This window comes from Mustela lutreola, chromosome 10 (genome assembly GCF_030435805.1).
Source record: "Mustela lutreola isolate mMusLut2 chromosome 10, mMusLut2.pri, whole genome shotgun sequence".
Lineage (NCBI taxonomy): Eukaryota > Metazoa > Chordata > Mammalia > Carnivora > Mustelidae > Mustela > Mustela lutreola.
In genome coordinates, this window is record NC_081299.1 from 103,783,810 (window position 1) to 103,805,671 (window position 21,862).

General features: G+C 40.0%; 1 protein-coding gene across 3 annotated transcripts in view; it reads left to right on the forward strand.

The window, feature by feature from the left end:
* CHD1L (chromodomain helicase DNA binding protein 1 like) overlaps window positions 1–21,862 on the forward strand; it is a 145,627-nt gene that overhangs the window by 81,500 nt on the left and 42,265 nt on the right. For all 3 annotated transcript variants that reach the window (XM_059136593.1, XM_059136592.1, XM_059136594.1), the window contains exons 2-5: window positions 15,237–15,349; window positions 18,487–18,593; window positions 19,098–19,212; window positions 20,015–20,046. In XM_059136593.1, coding sequence (XP_058992576.1) covers window positions 15,326–15,349; window positions 18,487–18,593; window positions 19,098–19,212; window positions 20,015–20,046 — 278 coding nt within the window. In that variant the 5' untranslated portion in view covers window positions 15,237–15,325. The remainder of the gene's footprint in view (window positions 1–15,236; window positions 15,350–18,486; window positions 18,594–19,097; window positions 19,213–20,014; window positions 20,047–21,862) is intronic.

The following is a 21,862-nucleotide window of genomic DNA, read 5'->3' on the forward strand; positions in this document are numbered from 1 at the left end:
TACTGATTTTTTTGTCTGGATGATCTAACCATTAGTGTAAATTGGGGTATTAGAATCTCTTACTATTATTTTATCTCTGTCTCTTACTAGTATTGTACTTCTTACTATTGTATATTCTCCTTTTAGGACTGTTAACATTTGCTTTATATATTTAGGTTTTCCTATTTTGGGTGCATAAATATTTACAAATGGTATATCCTCTTGTTTAACCCCTTTACTATTATATAATGTGCTTCTTTATCTCTTATTACAGTCTTTGTTTCAAAGTATTTTGTCTGATACAAGTATTGCTACCCCCAATTTCTTTTGGTTTCCATTTGCATGGTATATCCTTTTCCATCCTTTTACTTTAAATCCTTATGTCTGATGTGAGTTGCTTGTAGGCAGCCTGTAGGTGGGTCTTGTTTTTTGTTTTTTGTTTTTTTTTTTTAAGATTTTATTTATTTATTTGACAGAGATAGAGATCACAAGTAGGCAAAGAGGCAGACAGAGAGAGAGAGGGGAAGCAGGCTCCCTGCTGAGCAGGGCTCGATCTCAGGACCTAGAACCATGACCTGAGCCGAAGGCAGAGGCTTTAACCCACTGAGCCACCCAGGCGCCCCGTTTTTTTTTCTTTTTTTAAATCCACTTAGCCCCTTTCTCTTTTGACTAGAGAATTTAGTCCATGAACATCTCACGGGATTATTAGAGTATGTGCTTATTATTGCCATTTTGTTAATTCTTTTCTGGTGGTTTTGCAGTAATTTTGTTCCTTTGTCTCTTGCTTTCTTCCTTTGTGGGCTGATGATTTTCTATAGCAGTATGCTGGGGTTCCTTTCTTACTATCTTTTATGTATCAACTATAGGTTTTTGCTTTGTGGTTACCATGAGGTTTACATATAACAACTTAACATCTGTAGCTCTTTTAAGTTGATAATAACTTAATTTTGAACTAATTGTAAAGCTTTACATTTTTACTCTTCCCCAGCACATTTTATGTTTTTGATATCACATTTTACAGCTTTTAATCTTTTGCTTACCTTATTTAATTATTATAGTTACGGTTATTTTTGCTACTTTTGTCTTTTAACCTTCATACTAGTTTTAAAAGTGATTAATCCATTCCATTTAGTATATATTTACCTTTACTGGTAAGAGTTCTACTTTTATATGTTTTGTTATTACTAATGCCTTTCTTTCATTCCGAAGAGATTCCTTTAACATTTCTTATAAGGCTGGTTTAGAGGTGATGAATCCTTCAGATTTTGCTTATTGGGAAAACTGTATTTTCTTCAGTTTTGAATGATAACATTGCTGGGTAGAGTACTCTTGGTTGGAAATCTTTTTCTTTCAGTACTTTGAATATATTGTGCCACTTTTCTGGCCTGCGAAGTTTCTACTGATAAATCTGCCAGTTGTCTTATAGGAGGTCCCATATACATATCAAGTTGTATTTCTCTTATTGCCTTTAGTATTTTCTGTCTGTCTTTAACTTTTTTTTTTAATGATTTTTATTAACATATAATGTATTATTTGCCCCAGGGGTACAGGTCTGTGAATTGTCAGCACTCACCATATCACATACCCCTGCCAACGTCCATAACCCAGCCACCTTCTCCATGCCTCCTCTCCCCCCCAGCAACCCTCAGTTTGTTTTGTGAGATTAAGAGTCTCGTACGGTTTATCTCTCTCCCGATCCCATCGTTTCATTTTTTCATTTTTTCCTTCCCTACCCCGCAGACCCCCCACTCTGCCACTCAATTTCCTCATATCAGGGAGATCATAGGATAATTGTCTTTCTCTGATTGACTTATTTTGCTCAATATAATACCCCCTAGTACCATCCATGTTGTTGCAAATGGCAAGATTTCATTTCTTTTGATGGCTGCCTAGTATTCCATTGTATATATATACCACATCTTCTTTATCCATTCATCTATTGATGGACATCTAGTTTCTTTCCATAGTTTGGCTATTGTGGACATTGCTGGTATAAACATTTGGGTGCACATGCCCCTTTGGATCACTACATTTGTATCTTTAGGGTAAATACCCAGTAGTGTGATTGCTGGGTCGTGGGGTAGCTCTATGCTCTTTTCCAGAGTGGCTGCACCAGCTTGCATTCCCACCAACAGTGTAGTAGGGTTTCCCTTTCTCTACATCCTCTCCAACATCTGTTGTCTCCTGACTGGTTAATTTTAGCCATTTTGACTGGTGTGAGGTGGTACCTCATTATGGTTTTGATTTGTATTTCCCTGATACTGAGTGATGTTGAGCACTTTTTCTTGTGTCTGTTGGCCATCTGGATGTCTTCTTTGCAGAAATGTCTGTTCATATCTTCTGCCTATTGCTTGATTGGATTATTTGTTTTTTGGATGTTGAGTTTGGTAAGTTCTTTATAGATTTTGGATACTAGCCCTTTATCTGGTCCATCATTTGCAAATATCTTCTCCCATTCTATATTTGTTGACAAATATATTTGTTGTTGTTTGTTTGTTGACTTGCTGTGCAAAAGCTTTTGATCTTGATGAAGTCCCAGTAGTTCGTTTTTGCCCTTGTTTTCCTTTCCTTTGGCAGTGTTTTGAGGAAGAAGTTGCTGTGGCTGAGGTCGAAGAGGTTGCTGCCTGTGTTCTTCTCAAGAATTTTGATGGATTCCTGTCTCACATTGAGGTCTTTCATCCATTTTAAGTCTATTTTTGTGTGTAGTGTAAGGAAATTGTCCAGTTTCATTCTTCTGCATGTGGCTGTCCCATTTTCCCAACACTATTTGTTGAAGATACTGTCTTTTTTCCATTGGGAATTCTTTCCCACTTTGTTGAAGGTAGTTGACCATAGAGTTGAGGGTCCATTTCTGGGCTCTCTATTCTGTTCCATTGATCTATATGTCTGTTTTTGTGCCAGTACTATACTGTCTTGTTAGTTACAGCTTTGTAATAGAGCTTGAAGTCTGGAATTTTGATGCTACCAACTTCGGCTTTCTTTTTCAACATTGCTCTGGATATTTGGGGTCTTTTCTGGTTCCATATAAATTTTAGGATTATTTGTTCCATTTCTTTGAAAAAAAAATTGATGGTATTTTGATAGGGATTGCATTAAATGTGTAGATTGCTTTAGGTAGCATAGACATTTTCACAATATTTGTTCTTCCAATCCATGAGCATGGAACTTTTTCCATTTCTTTGTGTCTTCCTCAATTTCTTTCATGAGTACTTTATAGTTTTCTGAGTACAGATTCTTTGTCCCTTTGGTTAGGTTTATCCCTAGGTATCTTACGGTTTTGGGTGCAATTGTATATGGAATTGACTTCCATATGTGTTTGGAATGGTTTGGAAACTACCTAACGGACCCCTGGGACCTGATTTCATTTCATTCTGCTACTCTTCCGCCATCTTGCCTCTCACCCTGTCTTTAACTTTTGCCATTTATATTATAATTTACTTGTGGGTCTGTTTGAATTCATCTTACTTGGAACTCTTTGGACTTACTGGATATGATTTTTTTTTTCTTTCCCTTTCCTAGGTTATAGGCATTTTCAGCCATTTCTTTTTTTTAAAATTTTAAAAAAATTTTATTTAAATCCAATTAATTAATATATAGTGTATTATTAGTTTCAGAGATAGAATTGGGTGGTTCTTCAGTCTTATATAACACTGAGTGCTCATTATATTACATGTCCTCCTTAATGCCAGTCACCCAGTTACCCATCGCCCCCCACTATACCTCCCCCTCCAGCAACCCTCAGTTTGTATCCTATGGTTAAGAGTCTCTTATGATTTGTCTTCTCTCTGGTGTTGTCTTTTTTTAATTTTTCCCTCCCTCCCCCTATGTTCTGATTAGTTTTTAAAAACTTCACATATTAGTGAAACCATACAATAATTGTTTTTCTCAGGTTGACTTATTTCACTTAGTATAATGCCCTCTAGCTCCTTCATGTTATTACAAATGGCAACGTTTCATTCTTTTTAATGGCTGAGTAGTATTCCAATGTATGTATATATACCACATCTTCTTTATCCATTTATCTGTCAATGGACATCTGGGCTCTTTCCATAGTTTGACTATTGTGGACATTGCTGCTATATACATTGGGGTGCAGGTGGATCACTATATTTGCATCTTTGGGGTAAATACCTAGTAGTGCAGTTGCTGGGTTGTAGGGTAGCTCTAGTTTTAACTTTTTGAGGAAGCTCTTTTCCAGAGTGGCTGCACCAGCTTGCATTCCTACCAGCAGTGTAAGAGGAATTCCCCTTTTCTGTATCCTCATCAACATTTGTTGTTTCCTGACTTGTTTATTTTAGCCATTCTGACTGCTGTGAAGTGAAATCTCATGCTTTTGATTTGTATTTCCCTGATGCTGAGTGATGTTGAACATTTTTTCATGGGTCTTTTGGCAGTACCTTCTTTGAAGAAGTGTCTTCTCATGTCTTCTGCCTTTTTTTTTTTTTTAAAGATTTATTTATTTATTTGACAGAGGTCACAAGTAGGCAGAAAGGCAGGCAGAGAGAGAGGAGGAAGCAGGCTCCCTGCTGAGCAGAGACCCTATGTGGGACTTGATCCCAGGATCAAGCTGTCCTGGGATCATGACCAGAACTGAAGGCAGAGGCTTTAACCCACTGAGCCACCCAGGTGCCCCATGTCTTCTGCCGTTTTTTGACTGGTTTGTTTGTTTTTTGGGTGTTGAGTTTGGTAAGTTCTTCATAGGTTTTGGATACTACCCCTCAATCTGATGAGACATTTACAAGTATCTTCTCCCATTTTGTCGGTTGTCTTTTGGTTTTGTTGACAGTTTCCTTGACAGTGCAAAAAGCTTTTTATCTTGGTGAAATTCCAGTAGTTCACTTTTGCCTTTGTTTCTCTTGCCCTTGGAGATATGTCTAGCAAGAATTTGCTGTACCTGAGGTAAAAAGGTTGCTGCCTGTGTTCTCTTCTAGGATATTGATGGTTTTCTACCTCACATTTAGGTCTTTCATCCATTTTTAATTTATTTTTATATATAGTGTAAGAAAATGGTCCAGTTTCATTCTTCTGCATGTGGCTGTCCAATTTTTTCAACACCATTTGTTGAAGAGATTGTCTTTATTCCATCAGATGTGCTTTCTTGTTTTGTCAAAGGTTAGTTGGCCATACAGTTAAGGGTCCATTTCTGGGTTTTCTCTTCTGTTCCATTGATCTATGGGTCTGTTTTTATGCCAGTACCATACTGTCTTGATGATGACAGCTTTGTAATAGAGCTTGAAGTCTGGCTTTGTGATGCCACAAGCTTTGGTTTTCTTTTAGGGCCTTTTCTGGTTCCATACATATTTTAGGATTATATGTTCCAGCTCTGAAAAATGTTGATGGTGTTTTGATAGGGATTACGTTGAATATATAGAGTGTTCTAGGTAGCACAGACATTTTAACAATATTTCTTCTTCCAATCCATGAGCGTGAAATATTTTTCCATTTCTTTGTGTCTTCCTCAATTTCTTTCATGAATGTATTATAGTTTTCAGAGTATAAGTCCTTTATTTCTTTGGTTAGGTTTATTCCTCGGTATCTTACAGTTTGGGATGTAATTTTAAGTGGGATCAACTCCTTAATTTCTCTTTCTTCTGTCTCGTAGTTAGTGTATAGAAATGCTGTTGATTTCTATACACTGATTTTTCCTTCCTGCCACTTTGCTGAATTTCTGTATGAGTCCTAGTGATTTTGGGGTAGAGTCTTTTGAGCTTTCCACATAGCGTATTATGTCATCTCCAGAGAGTGATACTACTTCTTTGCCAGTATGGACGCCTTCTATTTCTTTTTGTTGTCTGATTGCTGGGTAGGATTTCTAGTACTCTGTTGAACAACAATGATGAGAGTGGACATCCCTGCCTTGTTCCTGACCTTGAGGGAAAAGCTCTGTTTTTCCCCACTGAGAATGGTATTCGTTGTGTGCTGCTGCCCCTCGGAACAATTTGTTACTTAAACTGTAACCCCTGGAGGATTTTACTAGTTGCCAAGCACATTTAGATATGGCCTTAAGAAATACATATACTGACAACAGGTCTTTGGGGAGAAGGATGATGTACGACCGTGAAGCTGGGCAGCCGGGAACGCCCCGCCTGCCCAATGCGGAACGCTGCCTGCTTCAGGGAAGCCGAGCACCCAGGAACGCTTGGTCAGCTCAGGGTGGAACGAAAACCGCCTGCTTCGCTTTTTCCTTGTCGCTTCTTTCTCTTCCCAGAAGTGCTCGTTGTTAGTTAGATGAGTCCTGTGAATGTGCTTGGTCAACTAGAAACCTGACCCTCCTCCTTGCTGGCCTGCAAGACGTGACTAACGTGTGACCTTCATCCATCCTTCTGTTGGCTATTGTTTTCTAATAAAAGTGAGACTGTGGAGTTGCTCGTGGCAGCAGTCCTTTTCGACTGTTGTCCCCTGCTTCCAGTCTTTTGCAGCTGACTCGTTTGTGCGTAATTCTTCTCTTGTCGCCGACTTGAAGCGGCAGTTGTGGGCTTTCTTATGTGCCTTTCATGATATTAAGGTATGTTCCTTCTGTCCCTACACTGAGAAGAGTTTTAATCAAGAAAGGATGCTGTGCTTTGTCAAATGGCTTTTCTACATCTATTGAGAGGATCCAGTGGTTCTTTTAATGTAGTATATAACATTGATTTGTGGATGTTGAATCACCCTTGCATCCCAGGAATAAATCCCACTTGGTTGTGGTGAATAATCCTTTTAATGTAGTGTTGGATCCTGTTGGCTAGTATCTTGGTGAGAATTTTTTCATCCATGTTCTTCAGGGATATTAGTCTGTAATTCTCCTTTTTTGGTGGACTCTGGTACAGGGATCAACATAATGCTGGCCTCAGAGAATGAGTTTAGAAGTTTTCCTTCCATTTCTTTTTTTTTTTTTTTTTTTAAGATCTTATTTATTTATTTGACAGAGAGAGAGAGATCACAAGTAGGCAGAGCAGCAGGCAGAGAGAGAGGGGGAAGCAGGCTTTCTGCTGAGCAGAGAGCCGGATGTGGGACTCCATCCCAGGACCCTGAGACCATGACCTGAGCCGAAGGCAGATGCTTAACCCACTGAGCCATCCAGGCACCCCCATTTCAGTTTTTTTTGAAATAGCTTCAGAAGAATAGATATGAATTCTTCTTTAAATGTTTGGTAGAGGGTGCCTTTTTTTCTTTTCTCTTGATAAGTCTGGCCAAGACTTTCTCAATCTTTTAATTCTTTCACAGAGCCAGCTCCTAGTTTCATTGATTTGTTCTACTCTTCTTCTAGTTTCTATTTCATTGATTTCTCCTCTAATCTTTATTTCTCTTCTGGTGGTTTTGGGCTTTATTTGGTGTTCTTTCTGCAGCTCCTTTAGGTTCAGTTGTGTATTTGAGACCTTTCTTGTTTCTTGAGATAGCTTTGTATTGCTATAAGCTTTCCTCTTAAGACTGCCTTTGGTGCATCCCAAAGGTTTTGAACAGTTGTGTTTTCATTTTCATTTGTTTTCCAGGAATTTTTAAAATTCTTCTTTAATTTCCTGATTGGCCCATTCATTCTTTAGTGGGATGCTTTTTAGCCTCCATGTATTTGTGTTCCTTCCAAATTTCCTCCTGTGATTAAGTCCAAGTTTTAAAGCACTGTGATCTGAAAATATGCATGGAATGATCTCAGTCTTTTGGTACTAATTGAGCTCTGATTTTGAACCAGCATGTGACCTATTCTAGAGAATGTTCCATGTACACTCAAGAAGAATGTGTATTTTGTTGCTGTAGTATGGAATGCTCTGTATATCCCTGTGTTGTCCATCTGTTCCAGTGTGTCATTGAAAGCCCTTGTTTCCTTGTTGATCTTCTGCTTAGGTAATGTGTCCATTCCTCTGAGTGGGGTGTTAAATTTCCCTGCTATTACTCTATTATTATAAATTTGTCTTTCTGTTTTGTTATTAATTGTTTTATATAATTGGCTGTTCCCATGTTAGGGGCATAAATATTTACACTTACTAAATTTCTTTGTTGGATAGACCCTTTACCTATTATATGGTGTCCTCCTTCATCTCTTATTACAGTGTTTGGTTTAAAATCTAATTTATCTGATACAAAGATTGCTATCCCAGCTTTCTTTTGATGATAAATGGTTCACCCCCCCACTTTCAATCTGGAAGTGTTTTTGGGTCTAAAATGAGTCTATTGTAAATAGCATATTGATGGTTCTTGCATTTTTATCCGATCTTATATCCTCTGTCTTTTGATTAGAGCATTTATCACATTTACATTCAGAGTAATTATTGAAAAGGTATAAATTTTGTGCCATTGTATTATCTGCAATGTCAGTGGTTTTGCATATGGTCTCTGATCCTTTTTGGTCCATGTTACTTTTGAGCTGTCTCTTCACTTACAGGATCCCCTTAATATTTCTTGCAGGGCTGGTTTAGTGATCACAAATTCTTTTAGTTTCTGTTTGTCTGGAAACTCTTTAGCTCTTCTTTTCTGAATGACATCCTTGCTAGATAAAGTATTCTTGGTGGCATATTTTTCTCATATAGCACTCTGAATATATCATGGTAGTCCTTTCTGGCCTGCCAGGTGTCTATGGATAGGTGTGGTGCCAGCTTTATGTTTCTATCCTTATAGGTTAAGGTCCTCTAGTCTGGAGCTGCTTTCAGGATTTCCTTTGTCTCTGAAATTTGCAAGCTTCACTATTTATGTCAAGGTGTGCTGCCCTTTTTTAAAATTGGTTTTGGGGGAGTGGTTCTCTGTGCCTTCTGAACTTGAATGCCTGTTTCCTTCCCCATATTGGAGCAAGGTCTCAGCTATAATTTGTTCCAGTATACCTTCTGCCCCCTCTTCTTCTTTTGGGACCTCAATTATTCTAATAATATTTTGCTCTCTAGTATCATTTATTTCTCAAATTCTCCCTTCGTGGTCCAGTAGTTATCTTTTTCTCCGTTTCTTTATTCTGCATCATTTCCTTTTTTTTTTATTAGTGATTTTACTTATTTATTAGAGAGGGAGAGAGTGCACGTGCATGTGTGCACAAGCAGGGGGGTGGTGGCAGGCAGTGGGAGAGGGAGAGGCATTCTCCCTGCTGAGCAGGGAGCCTTATGCAGTGTTTGATCCTGGGACTCTGGGATCATGACCTGGGCTGAAGGCAGACATTAACCAAGTGAGCCACGACACCCCTTTTCTCCATTTTGTCTTCTGTATCACTGATTATCTTTTCTGCCTCATTTATCTTAGCAGTTAGGGCCTCTGTTTTTTTTTTTTTTTTTTAAGATTTTATCTATTTATTTGACAGAGATCACAAGTAGATGGAGAGGCAGGCAGAGAGAGAGAAAGAGAGAGAGAGAGAGAACCAGCCTCCCTGCTGAGCAGAGAGCCCGATGTGGGACTTGATCCCAGGACCCTGAGATCATGACCTGAGCCGAAGGCAGCGGCTTAACCCACTGAGCCACCCAGGCGCCCCAGGGCCTCTGTTTTTTATTGCATCTCAGTAATAGCCTTTTTGTTTTTGACCTAATTATGTTTTAGTTCTTTTATTTCTCCAGAGAGGATTTCTGTAGTGTTTTCTCTGCTTTTTTCAAGCTCACGTAGTATCTTAGTTCTGACATCTTATTATGTTCATATTGATTATGTCCCTAGCAGTGGGTACTTTATCATGTGGTTTTTTTTTTTAGGTGAGTTCTTCTGTCTTGTCATTCTGTCCAGAAAAGTATAAATTAATGAGAACAAGATGCAAAAATAACAACAGTGGCTCCTGAAAATATACATTAACAAATCAGAAACCATCAGAAACCAAAAAAAGAAAAAAACAAGTAAAAAGAGAAAGAACATAAACAGATGAATAGAACAGAGCAATATACCAGATCCTTGGTGTATTTTGGTTTGTTAGAAGAAACTAAAGAAAAAAACTCTCACAGAAAAGCAGTTAGTCGCTCCTGTCTCCCTGGTTTCTGTCTGCACTCTATGTTCACCTAGCTATGACCAAACATTTTTATCTCAGGCACACAACCCTGTTTCGAGTCTACAACCTTTATAGACTCCTGCAGTGCTCACCCTTCCTGCTTCTGGGAGGGAGAGGGTGAAGGCTCTTGCTGTGGTTTTGCCACTTACTGGGCCTCTGCTCAGAGAGCAGTCACCCAGTCGTGTTATGGTTTGTGGTTTATGGCAACACTGAGCGGATAGCCCAATCTTGGTCTCCCTGTTTGTGGACAGCTTACTTGCTCTGATGCTTGGGAACTCTGCGCTCTCAGGAACCCCTCTTCTTTCTGTGATCCCTGGGATCCTGAGACTATGCTGTCCCATCTAGGATTCTGCCCTGCTTAGCTACATGAGCGACTTTCCTGTAGGCACATCCCCCACTGGAGCAGACTTCTGAAGTTCTTCGAATTTTGTGCTCTGCTGCTGTATCACTTTCTGGTAGTGGCTTATGGAGGCTACCCCCTGGGGGAGTTGTTTTCTGATATAAGTCCTTTTATATTTACTTTTTCATATCTTTTACCTTACAAAAAGTGGTGGTTTTTCTATTTGTAGAACTGCAACAATTCTTTTCTTAGATTTCTGATTGAGTTTGCAGATTGTCAGAATGATTTGATCGCTATCTAGCCAAATTCCGTGGACCAGACAAAACTAGGGTCCCCTACTTCTCTTCCATCTTCCTTGAGAAACCACCATTATTTCTTCAAATAAGTGTTCTCCCCCCTTTCTCTGACTTCTCCTTCTGCGACTCCTATAATGTGAATGTTAGTGTGCTTGATGTTGTCCCAGAGGTCCCTTTAAGCTATCTCCGTTTTTTAAAAAGTCTTTGTTTTTTGTGCTGCTCTGTTTAGGTGAGTTCTCTGTCATCGGGTTCACAGATCTTTTCTTTTGTTTCATCTAGTCTGCTGTTGAATTTTTCTGTTGTTGGTTTTTTGGTTTTGTTTTGTTTGTTTGTTTTTCAGTTCAGTTACTGTATTCTTTGGTTCTTTGAATTCTGTGTGGAACTCGTATTTTCAGTCTCTTTTTGAAGTTTTCATGTAGTTCATTCATTCTTCTCCCAAATTTAGATGAGCTTCTTTATGACCGTTACTTTGTACTCTTCATCAGGTAAATCATTTAACTCAATTTCTTTGAAGTTTTTTCCTAAGGGTTTATCTGTTCTTTTGCTTAGAACATATCCATTTGTTCCCTTATTGTACTTATTTCGGATTCTCAGCATAAGATGAAACAGACACTTCTCCTAGTCTTGAAGGGATTTTTTTTTTTTTTTTTTAGATTTTATTAATTTATTTGACAGAGAGAAATCACAAGTAGATGGAGAGGCAGGCAGAGAGAGAGAGAGGGAAGCAGGCTCTCTGCTCAGCAGAGAGGGACTCGATCCCAGGACTCTGAGATCATGACCTGAGCCAAAGGCAGCGGCTTAACCCACTGAGCCACCCAGGCGCCCCGAAGGGATGGTTTTTGGTAGGACATAAAGTAGGTGAGAAAACTTCCATTTAACCCTGTTAAGCTGTTGGTTGTCCTTCAGATGTTTGTGATTTTCCAGAGAGCCTATTTTATTTTATTTTTATTTACTTATTTTTTAAGATTTTGTTTATTTATTTGACAGAGAGAGTGAGCCCGCAAAGTAGGCAGAGAGGCAGACAGAGGGAGAGAGAAAAGCAGGTTTCCTGCTGAGGAGCGAGCCCAATACAAGGCTTGACCCTGGGATCATAACCTGAGCCAAAGGCAGACTGAGCCACCCAGGCGCCCCAGCCTATTTTACTTTCAGTAGTTCCCAGTAGTTGAGGATGTGCCAAGACCAGTCAATTTCACAAAGGAGAGGATTTCAATCAGCAGTTCCATTCAGACTGATTAGAAGCCAGACCCTCAGAAGCTTTTAAAGGATACAAATATATACAGTCCTGGGGTACCTGAGTGGCTCATTCAATTAAGCATCTGACTTCAGCTCAGGTCATGATCTCAGAGTCCTGGGGTCGAGCACCATGACAGGCTCTGCGCTCAGTGGGGAGTCTGGTTGTCCCTCTGCTCCTCCTCCCGCTTGTGTGAGTATGTGGGCGCATGTGCTCTCTCTTTCTTTCAAACAAATAAAATCTTTTAAAAAAGAATGCAAATATATACAGTCCTGTTGGACTGCAAGCAGAAGCCCCACTGCCCTCAGAGGCATGTAAGGTGTCCTTGGGGCAGCAGTGACAAAACTGGGGCTACAGACAAGTCTATAAGCACTTTTCTGGGGGATTCTGGTGGGCTGTAGCAAGTAGGCAGAGTGAGAGTGCAATGATGGCACCCTCCAGCCTATGTTCCCTGAGAGTACTTTTGTAGCCTCTAGATCCTGCCAAAGGTGAAGTCTGCCCCAAGGCTGAAGTTCTAGGGTTAGCAAGTAGGAATTTGTTTCAGCTTGCTGTCCGTTAGTGCTTTGGGGGTGGCAGCATGCCATTGTTACAGTCCCAATGGCCCAGGAACTCAAGCCCCTCCAGCCACCAGAGCCAGGCAATCACAGGAAATCCCTTGAATGGCAGTCATAAAAATCAGGGCCCAGACTTAAAAACTGGACACCAGACATGTGTAAGAGCTCCCCTGGAGCGATGCTGGCACTATGGAGTGTGGCAGAGGGAGAGTGTGAAGATAGTGTTGCCTTCCTAAGTCTCAGGAAAAGTTTACAGTCAGCCTTAGATGTGTCTGTTTAGAAGCTACCCTTCAGTCTACAGAAATGATAAGCTAATCTGCCTTTTTCCTAAAACATTGAGTGCTTGGGCCTGTTGCCTCTTGCTATCCCCTGGGGGTGATGGCTGTTTAAGAACTCTTTTTTCATTGGTTAGAGTCTTGTAAATCCGTGACTTTAAGCCAGGCTGGCCACTCAGCCAGGCAACACAGAGGTGTGTCTGAGCAGCAGCTGCAAAATCAGGCCTCACCAGAAAAGGATATAATCTTCTTTCTGGAAGATTCTGGTGAATTGGAGTGAGGCTGAAGGAAACCACCACTTTCTGTTCCCTGAGAGCAACCTGTAGGCCCCTATAAGTGTGCCATACTAGAAGCCCATCACTCAGGCCAACACTGACAGACAAATAGGTCTTTCACAGAAACACACCCCCACTTCTTTCACAGAAAAAGTGGGGGTGTGTTTTTATCTGTTATCTGTTTAGTGTCTTGGGGGTGGTAGTCTTCTAAGAACAGAATCTCCACTTGTTACTGTCCGGTGGGACCCAGGAACAAAGCCCTTCTAGCCTCCAGAGCCAGTCACTCAGGGAGCATCCTCTAGGTAGCAGTTGTAGAAACAAGGTCACCAAAGATAAAAACTGGGGCACCAAATGTGTGTAGAAGCTCCCCTCTGGGAGATACTGGTGTTCTGGAATATGCAGAGGGATAATGTAAAGATGGCACCATTGAAGAAAGAAAAAAAGAAGAAGAGGAGAAAAAGAAAAAAAGGGGGGGGGGTATGGAACCTGCCTGCTTTAGCAGGGCAGAGAGAGTGAGCAAGAAGATGGTACCTACAAGCCTCCATCCTTGGAGTACCCAGCAGACCCCTGACCCTCAAACGCGCACTACATTAGGAAGTAAGTCTTTTTTACATAAAGTCTGAGCACTTTTCAGAGGGCTGCTTTTGGGCTGGGCCGTGGGGTGGTTAAGTCTTCGTGCAGGTTTTTTTAGAGTTGTTCCTCAGTTTACCACAGCCTTGTAGGTCTTGTGGATGCCATTACCTGTTGGTCTTCAAAGCCAGATGTTTGGGGGGCTCCTCTCAGGTGCTGGTCTTTTTTTTTTTTTTTTTTTTTTTAAAGATTTATTTATCTATTAGAGAGTGTAAGCTCGTGAGTGGATGTTGGGGGGTGGGCAGAGGGAGAAGGAGAGAAGCAGACTTCCCACTGAACAGGGAGCTCAGTGTAGGGCTGGATCTCATGACTCTACATCATAGTCCGAGTTGAAATTAAGAGTTGACCACTTAGCTGATTGAGACACCCAGGCACTCCACTCTCAGGTGCTGGTCTTAAGAGTTAGGTGCCCAGTGTGGGGTACGAACCCTTCACTCTCTTGTGATTGTAGGTCATATCATTGGGGGTGGGGATTATGGCAAGATTGTGTCTCGGCCTTCCCTGTCCTCTGCAGTGTTGTTTCCCTCTCTTTTGCCTAAGGTGAGGAGGTTGCTCTGCCAGTTTTTAAAGGTTTTTTTCTCCCTCCATCACCCACCCCAGTTTTTAAGTTTTTTTTTCCAGAGGAAATTGTTCCATAGATAGATGTAGATTGGTTTATCTGTGGGAGGAAGTGTGTTTGGGATCTTCCTACATTGCCATATTTTTTAAAACTTCATTTAACTTACTTTTTTACTTTCAATTGATTTGAATATAGTTGGACACATAATGTTACATTAGTTAACGATGGATTCAACTTCTCTCTATGTTATGGTCATTGCAAATGTAGCTACCATCTGGCACTTAACACTATTAAAATATCATGGACCATATTCCTATGCTGCCCATAACTGGAAGCTGGAATCTCGCACTTCACCCATTTTGCCCATCCCTTCAGCACCACCCCTACACTGCCATCTTGAACTAGAGTCTCAGTTATCTGAATTTTCTAACCTATGAATGGGGATTGCTTAATAAAAATAACTTGTTCATTGTTTTAATGTTCTACAATTATTATATACCATCTAGGTTCTTTTTAAAGGTCATAAGTTCAAACCAGAAAGTTATATTTTTGTTAAAGTGTGTTTGAGTCTTCCCTTTCCCCTAGATATGGTTATTCTCTGAAATTGGATTTTTTTTCCCCCAAGGGAAAGAGAAAAGAGACAGCAGAAGCTCCATGTGAATTTCAGATGTTTTCTGCTGTTGTGCACAGTTAAACTCTCTGTGCAACATTATTTCAGTTCTTAACAGTACTGCCCCTCTATTAAAATATAATTTAATCTCATCCTATCTTGATTTTTTTTTCCCTTTACCATGGATGGCAGACTTAAATTATTGCAGTCAAGCAGTTGCACTGTGGTTATTTGCATTAGTAATGCCTCTTTCCTAGAATGGACACTGATATGGGAGCCAGGCAGTATAGAGGCCAAATCCTCAGGTTGACTTTCTCATCTGTCAAGTGGATCCTGTGACGTGGACAGGCAGTTTTAGGGCTTCAAATATAATGGTGACTGAGTCTGCTCAAAAAGTCATTTGGGAAGAAAAAAAGAAGTTATTTGGAAGTTGCTACATATTTACATTTCTGTAACTCCTCATCAAGGGATATAGCTGTGGTGTTCTTACAGTGGAAGTCTTAGAAGATAGCTTATGTGTGCTGAAATGGCTGCTTTTCAGACTTGCTTTATTTTTTATTTCTAGGGATTCATCTACGCTCTTATCAGCTGGAGGGAGTCAACTGGCTTGCCCAGTGCTTCCATGGTCAGAATGGCTGCATCCTGGGAGATGAGATGGGCCTGGGTAAGACCTGCCAGGTAGGTTACTTGTGGAGTGACCACTGTTCACCTCTGCTGAAATACTTCCTCACAACTCATCACTATCATCAGCTGTTAGCTACTAGTATGGGTTTTTATACTAAGAGGTGAAATACTTGAACCTTTGTTAAGAGATTATGACCTTGGAACTGACTTTCCTAGTTATGGGGATGGTTTTGAACTGGGTCATTTGACCTGGGATTGTAATTAATGGTCAGGGTTTTTCTCTATGCTAATATATCTGTGTCATGTGCCCCCACCCTCCAGATCAAATGGACGCTGCCCTCTTTAGCAGTACTTCTACTTAGTTAATTGAATCTATTTACCTCTCTTCCTCAGTGGGTGGTAGGGCTACTTCTCATTTATGTGTCTTGCTAGAGAAGTGCAGAGGAAGAATCCTGTCTTCCCACATGCCTTGGATATCTAGTGGGAGCACCCAGTCCAGAGACCTGGAGAATCAGGTGTGGTCTCCTTGGGCATTGAGATTGATTATTCTGGTAGGAGGATCACCAGTACAGTATATTGTCAGATGTCAGTGGTGGGCTTGGCTCGATTCAAAGTCTAGATACAGACACCCCCTGGGTTAGTCACACAAGGTTTACTCATCTATAGGATACTAAAGAAAGTCACTGTAGTCAAAATATACAGCAGAGCTGACTTGATCAGAAACCGTGGACATATAAGTTACCCCATACCAAAAAGGTTTTTTACCAGTAACCACACAGAATGAGTGAAGGTCTCATTGATCCCTTTGGAAGCTCGATTGCGCCCTGCAAGTCTGACCTCACATACTTAAACATCCATTTGGAGCAGTTCTGCACATAGTGCTACAGGTTCTGTCTGACCATATGTTGGAGACTACTTTAAGCCAGGTGTTCCTCATTGATCCTGGGGTTATGCAGAATACAAAATGACCTCTGAGTATGGTCTCCTCAAGGACCTTATTTGTTGTCTTCAGGTTTCTCAGGCAGATAAATTGGGTTCTAGTATATTCCTGAACTGAGAACTATGGAACTAGAACAAATGTAAGTTTTCTGGATGGATAAATTGGGTTCTAGTATATTCCTGAACTGAGAACTATGGAACTAGAACAAATGTAAGTTTTCTGGATGTCTGGATGTCTCTGGGAGAGCCAGGCTAAGAGACACTGAGATCATGTACAGAGCCCTCCGTGTAGTCTCCTTTGTTCTGCACGTTGGAATCCTGCTGATTTCATTCAGAGCCAGCACATTCCACTTGTCCTTGGCCTTTCTCCAGGGTGTTCATGTAGCTCTACTTTAAGTGACTTGGAACTATTATACCTCCAAATTCATGTTACAAAGATTTTGTTTAGGATTTTTGCATCTGTGTTCATGAAAGATACTTGTCTGTAGTTTACTTATAATGCCCTTGGTTTTCGTTTTCTGGTAAAGATGGACTCATAGCATGAGTTGAGAAGTTTTTGTCCCCTTTGGCTTTCTAAAAGAATTTGTGTAAAATTGACATTGTTTCTTCTGTAAATGTTTGGTAGGATTCACTAGTGAATCCAAATTAATTTTGTAGATATATGTGGTTTATGGTAACCGAAGATAAATGTTCTCTCAAATAGTATCCTCAGCAAAAGCTAAACAGAATGACCTTATTCCAGTAAGTACTCACTGGGCAATTGCTCTGGTACGGTCTGGGCTGGGACGTGGTGAGTAGTTAAAAAGGAAATTATTTAGAAAGAAGAAAATGATTTCCATTATAAAATTAAGTAATCTCAGTTAAGCAGTAACTGCCACCTTCTAGCCACAACACTCTAATCTTAAAGCGTGAAATAGCTGTGTATTTTATTTTATTTTTTAAAGATTTTATTTATTTATTTGCCAGAGACAGAGGGAGAGAGAGCAAGCGAGCACAGGCAGACACAGAGGCAGGCAGAGGCAGAGGGAGAAGCAGGCTCCCTGCCGAGCAAGGAGCCCGATGTGGGACTCGATCCCAGGATCCTGGGATCATGACCTGAGCCGAAGGCAGCTGCTTTAACCAACTGAGCCACCCAGGCGTCCCTAGCTGTGTATTTTAAATGGTTGACATTATAGTACATTATAGTACACATATAGTTTGTATCCTAACTTATCTAACTTTGTAATTGTAATTACCCATTTTCTTATATCCTTCACAGTCATCTTCTGCTGGCTATATAAGATTCCCTCAAGAGAATTCATCATAATTTAAATATCCTGCAGATGAGGCATGGCCCGTTGTCCCCTCTTTTTGTGCTTTATTAACCTCAGTGTAAACATCTCGTGGGCATGCAACTTTTTCAGGATCTTGGATTGTATCTTTAGGATAGATTTTCTTAGCATGGTTTAGCATTTGGGGATGGGTGCTCCTCAAACATTTTGTTTTATAAAAGAGTGCTATTTTCTCTGTATATCACAGCAACGTTTTATTAGAGAAACTTCTAGTCAAAGTACATACAGCCATGTCCTAGAATACGCTTGTTTGGCTTTACAAAAATTTTTGTTTTACGTGCCTACTTAAGGTTACAAGGTGTTATTTATTGTTTGTTTTCTTCACTAGAATGTATGCTCCAGGAGAGCTGGGAGTTTTGTCTTTTTTGTTCAGTGATATACTTGAACTGAGAATAGTGCTTAGCAAATAGAAGGTGCTCTATACATGCAGGCAGAAGGAAAAAAAACACTAGGGAAATGAGGAAGGAAATTAGGAAGAAAAGCATCCTCCTTCAGGAGAGTGGCAAGCAGTGGAGACCACCACATGGTAGGTCATCTTTAGTCACATCTTGGATGTTCTTACCTTATGTTTTCAGAGTTTTCTTGATCTTGTGCATTATTTGCATTTGTTTTCAATTACTTTTATCTTTCTGATTTTTTTCCCCTTTGTATCACAGGGCTCAATTACATAAATACTGAGCACCACTGCTTGTTAACTGTTGATGTAACTAAGTGCCATAGATTTCCTTGGCAATTTTGTTTAGGCTTACGTGATTTCACTTTAGGAGTGGATAAGCCTGGTGTGTGGAGAATTGTATATATATATATTTTGTACACTAAGTCTTCTGTACGAGTTTGTGTTCCCTCCAAGGTTATGGGAACTTTGTGGTTGTTTCTCATGTGGAAATGTGATAAAAACTGCCTTCTTTTTGTGTGTTCCAGACTATTGCTCTCTTCATTTACTTGGCAGGAAGATTAAATGATGAAGGACCATTTCTGATTCTTTGCCCCTTGTCTGTTTTGAGCAACTGGAGAGAAGAGATGGAGAGGTACAGAGCAGATGTAGCTGCAATTTTGCTTTTTACATTAAGATTTTTTTTTCTGGGTGATAGGTGATTTTATTTCCTCCAGAAAACTCTGACCTGAGGCAATATAGGTAGAGAAAGAATCTGATGGGGGGAAGATGCAGTGGATGTTATTGTTTGGCAATTTGAAGATCAGTACTCAGTAAATTTTGCTGAACTAAAGGGGAAACCATCTTTTTCACAGTGACATGGGAAGTAACCAACATGGAAAAACTAGCTTTCTCTTTAGAATTAGTATAGTGCCCTTGTAGATATTCATCCAACCCTTCTGCCTTTTCACACAGGAACCTACCCATAGTTTTATCTTTACTCTAGATAGGAATCCAGAGTCCCTGGACTCTCTGTGATTGCAGGATGTCATGAAGTCTGCACATCCTTAATCCTTCTATGAAATGTACTTTTCCATATATATACACCCTTCCCTTAGGCTCTGTGTTGGTGTTCATCTACCTCTTTTCTTGGATTCAGATTTGCTCCAGGTCTTTCCTGTATAATGTATGCAGGGGACAAGGAGGAGAGAGCCCATCTACAGCAAGACCTAAAACAAGAGTCACGTTTTCATGTGCTGCTGACTACCTATGAGGTATCCATTTATTTCTCTATAGCAAGAACTCTTAACCTGGGACTGTAGAAGTTGTAGAAGCCACTGGAATTAAATTTAACTTTCTTTTGAGAGCATACATTTTTCTGGAAGAAAAGTTTACTTCCATTAGATTCTTAGACAGGGACCATGACCAAAGGAAGTGAAGGACCATTGTACTCCAAATTAGTTGGTGTTCTCTCTCTCTCTTGCTCTCTATCGGTGCATCAAGGGTGAAGGTTGCCCAGGGAGGTGTCACTTGGCTGGTGAATAGGAGGAGGAGGCAAGTAGGTAGGAGAAAAGGGTTTTGTGGGCTGAGGCATTGTCTGTTACTGCAAAATGGGAGTGGAGGACACTAAGTTCTAGTTTCATTTTAAGTTCCTATTCTTTTTTTTTTTCTATAAAGATTTTATTTATTTACTTGACAAACAAGAGATCACAAGTAGGCAGAGAGGCAGGCAGAGAGAGAGAGAGAGAGGAGGAAGCAGCCTCCCTGCTGAGCAAAGAGCCCGATGTGGGGCTCAGTCCCGGGACCCTGAGATCATGACCTGAGCGGAAGGCAGAGGCTTAAGCTCCTATTCTTTAAGTGAAGACTGGGTGACTGTAAGCAAGACCTTGCACTTACTTGTGCCTGTGTTTTGTTTTCTCTTTGTGATAGTGCTACATAAAATTAGATTCAGAACTTTTTTTTACTTAATGAGTGAGACTTAACTCTCTTAAACTATAGGATTTAGCTAATAAACTAGTTTATAATATCAGTTATGTTAGTACTAGTTACAGTGTGTCTTTTTTCTTAATTTTTCAGATTTGCTTGAAAGATTCATCATTTCTAAAATCGTGAGTATATCGCACTGCTTCAGAAACTGTTGAATATATCATGAGTGTCATGTCTTGTCTTTACATTTTAGTACTTTGTCTCTTTCATCATGTCTGGTACATCTTCCTGGTATGTCTCCTGTGAGTCTTACAATAAGACAGGTGGCACAGCGGGAGTCCTGCACTATAGCCCATTCTCATTAGCTGTGTATCCTTGGGTTACTTAACCTTAGTGAACCTCAGGGTCTTCATCTGTGATATGAGGATAATTAAATCTCGCTCTGGGTGGCTGTTGTGAGGATTAAACAAGATGTACATGGTGGGTTGTTAATAAACACTAGATTCTTTTCATTGCAAATAGCATAGATACCTTTCAGGACTGCTATTTGGAGATTCTGCAATAATAGAGAGGTGAATTATTTGAGCCTTTTCCTAGAGGTATCCTAAAGTAGCAGTCAGTACTGTACAATTCACTTTTTAGAAAGGGAGTTTTAAATACACTTTTAAGTAGTCAGGTTTCAGGCTTTCATATCAGCTCATGAGGGATAGGAAACGTAGATTTAATTCTTCATACCACCTGATATTAGGGGTGACATGTTACAATATAGGGTCAGACTACGAGTTACAACGTAAATTAGACATTAGCCAGACTTTAGGTACATAAGAAAAGATGTGTTGACAGAATTTCATTCTCCATACAATTCATAGTTATGATGTGGTTAAGTGGGGATTTGCATCTTTAATACTCAGAAAGTTCTGTTTGTTTTCAAAGCACTTTACCAGTAATTTACATGTTATTTCTTATCCAGGTTCTTCCAAGTTGGATGTCTATTTTCATCTTATTGGGAGACACTAACTGCCTAGTCATAGATTTCGTGACTCTCCGTTCCTGTATTTTGGTTCACTTAAGTTTAAGTGAGCATGTTATCTTATTCTTCTTAAGAAAATATACTTTCCCTCTGTCTTTTTTTATTTTTAATATCCCGCTTAATACTTGTTGAAGATCTTTTCTTTTTGGGAAATCACTGTTTGAGAGTTACGAGCAGTGCCAGGAAAGTAAACTACAGAGCTCCCTAAGAGGGTGTATACTCCAGTAGAGGGAGAACCAATATTTAGATATCTATAATACAAGGCAGGATGTGGGAAGTCTCAGAAGCCTAGAAGATTAGGATATACTTGTTTCTGGGTATTTAAATTATCCTAAGTAATCTTCATGAAAACCCTAGTAGGCAGGTATTATTTATTGTCGGTATTATAGATGAGGAAAGTAGGAGGTTAAGGAACCCAGCCAAGGCTACATTTGATAGTAATGGCAAAGCAGATATCCAAATGCAGACTCAGTGCTGTGGAGACCTTTTAAGAGCCCTTCTCAATAAATAAATAAATAAACAAACAAACATCTGATACTGATTCCAGAAAAACCAAAACAAACCCTGGGGACAACTTCTTAAATTACCTAACTGCCCTGGAGTTTCACATTATTCATCAGAAATAATATCTTTTTTTTTTTTTTAAAGATTTTTTATTTATTTATTTGACAGAGAGAGATCACAAGTAGGCATAGAGGCAGGCAGAGAGAGAGCGAGAGGAGGAAGCAGGCTCCCCGCTGAGCGGAGAGCCGGATGCGGGACTCGATCCCAGGACCCCGAGATCATGACCTGAGCCAAAGGCAGCGGCTTAAGCCACTGAGCCACCCAGGCGCCCAGAAATAATATCTTTTTATATTAAATCATCCATCTTGAATTCAATCCCATATGAATTTCAGAACCTAAATAATAAGAGGCCATTCATAATATTGGCTAACTGTATGAACCCCAGGGACACAGGTTTATTCTTT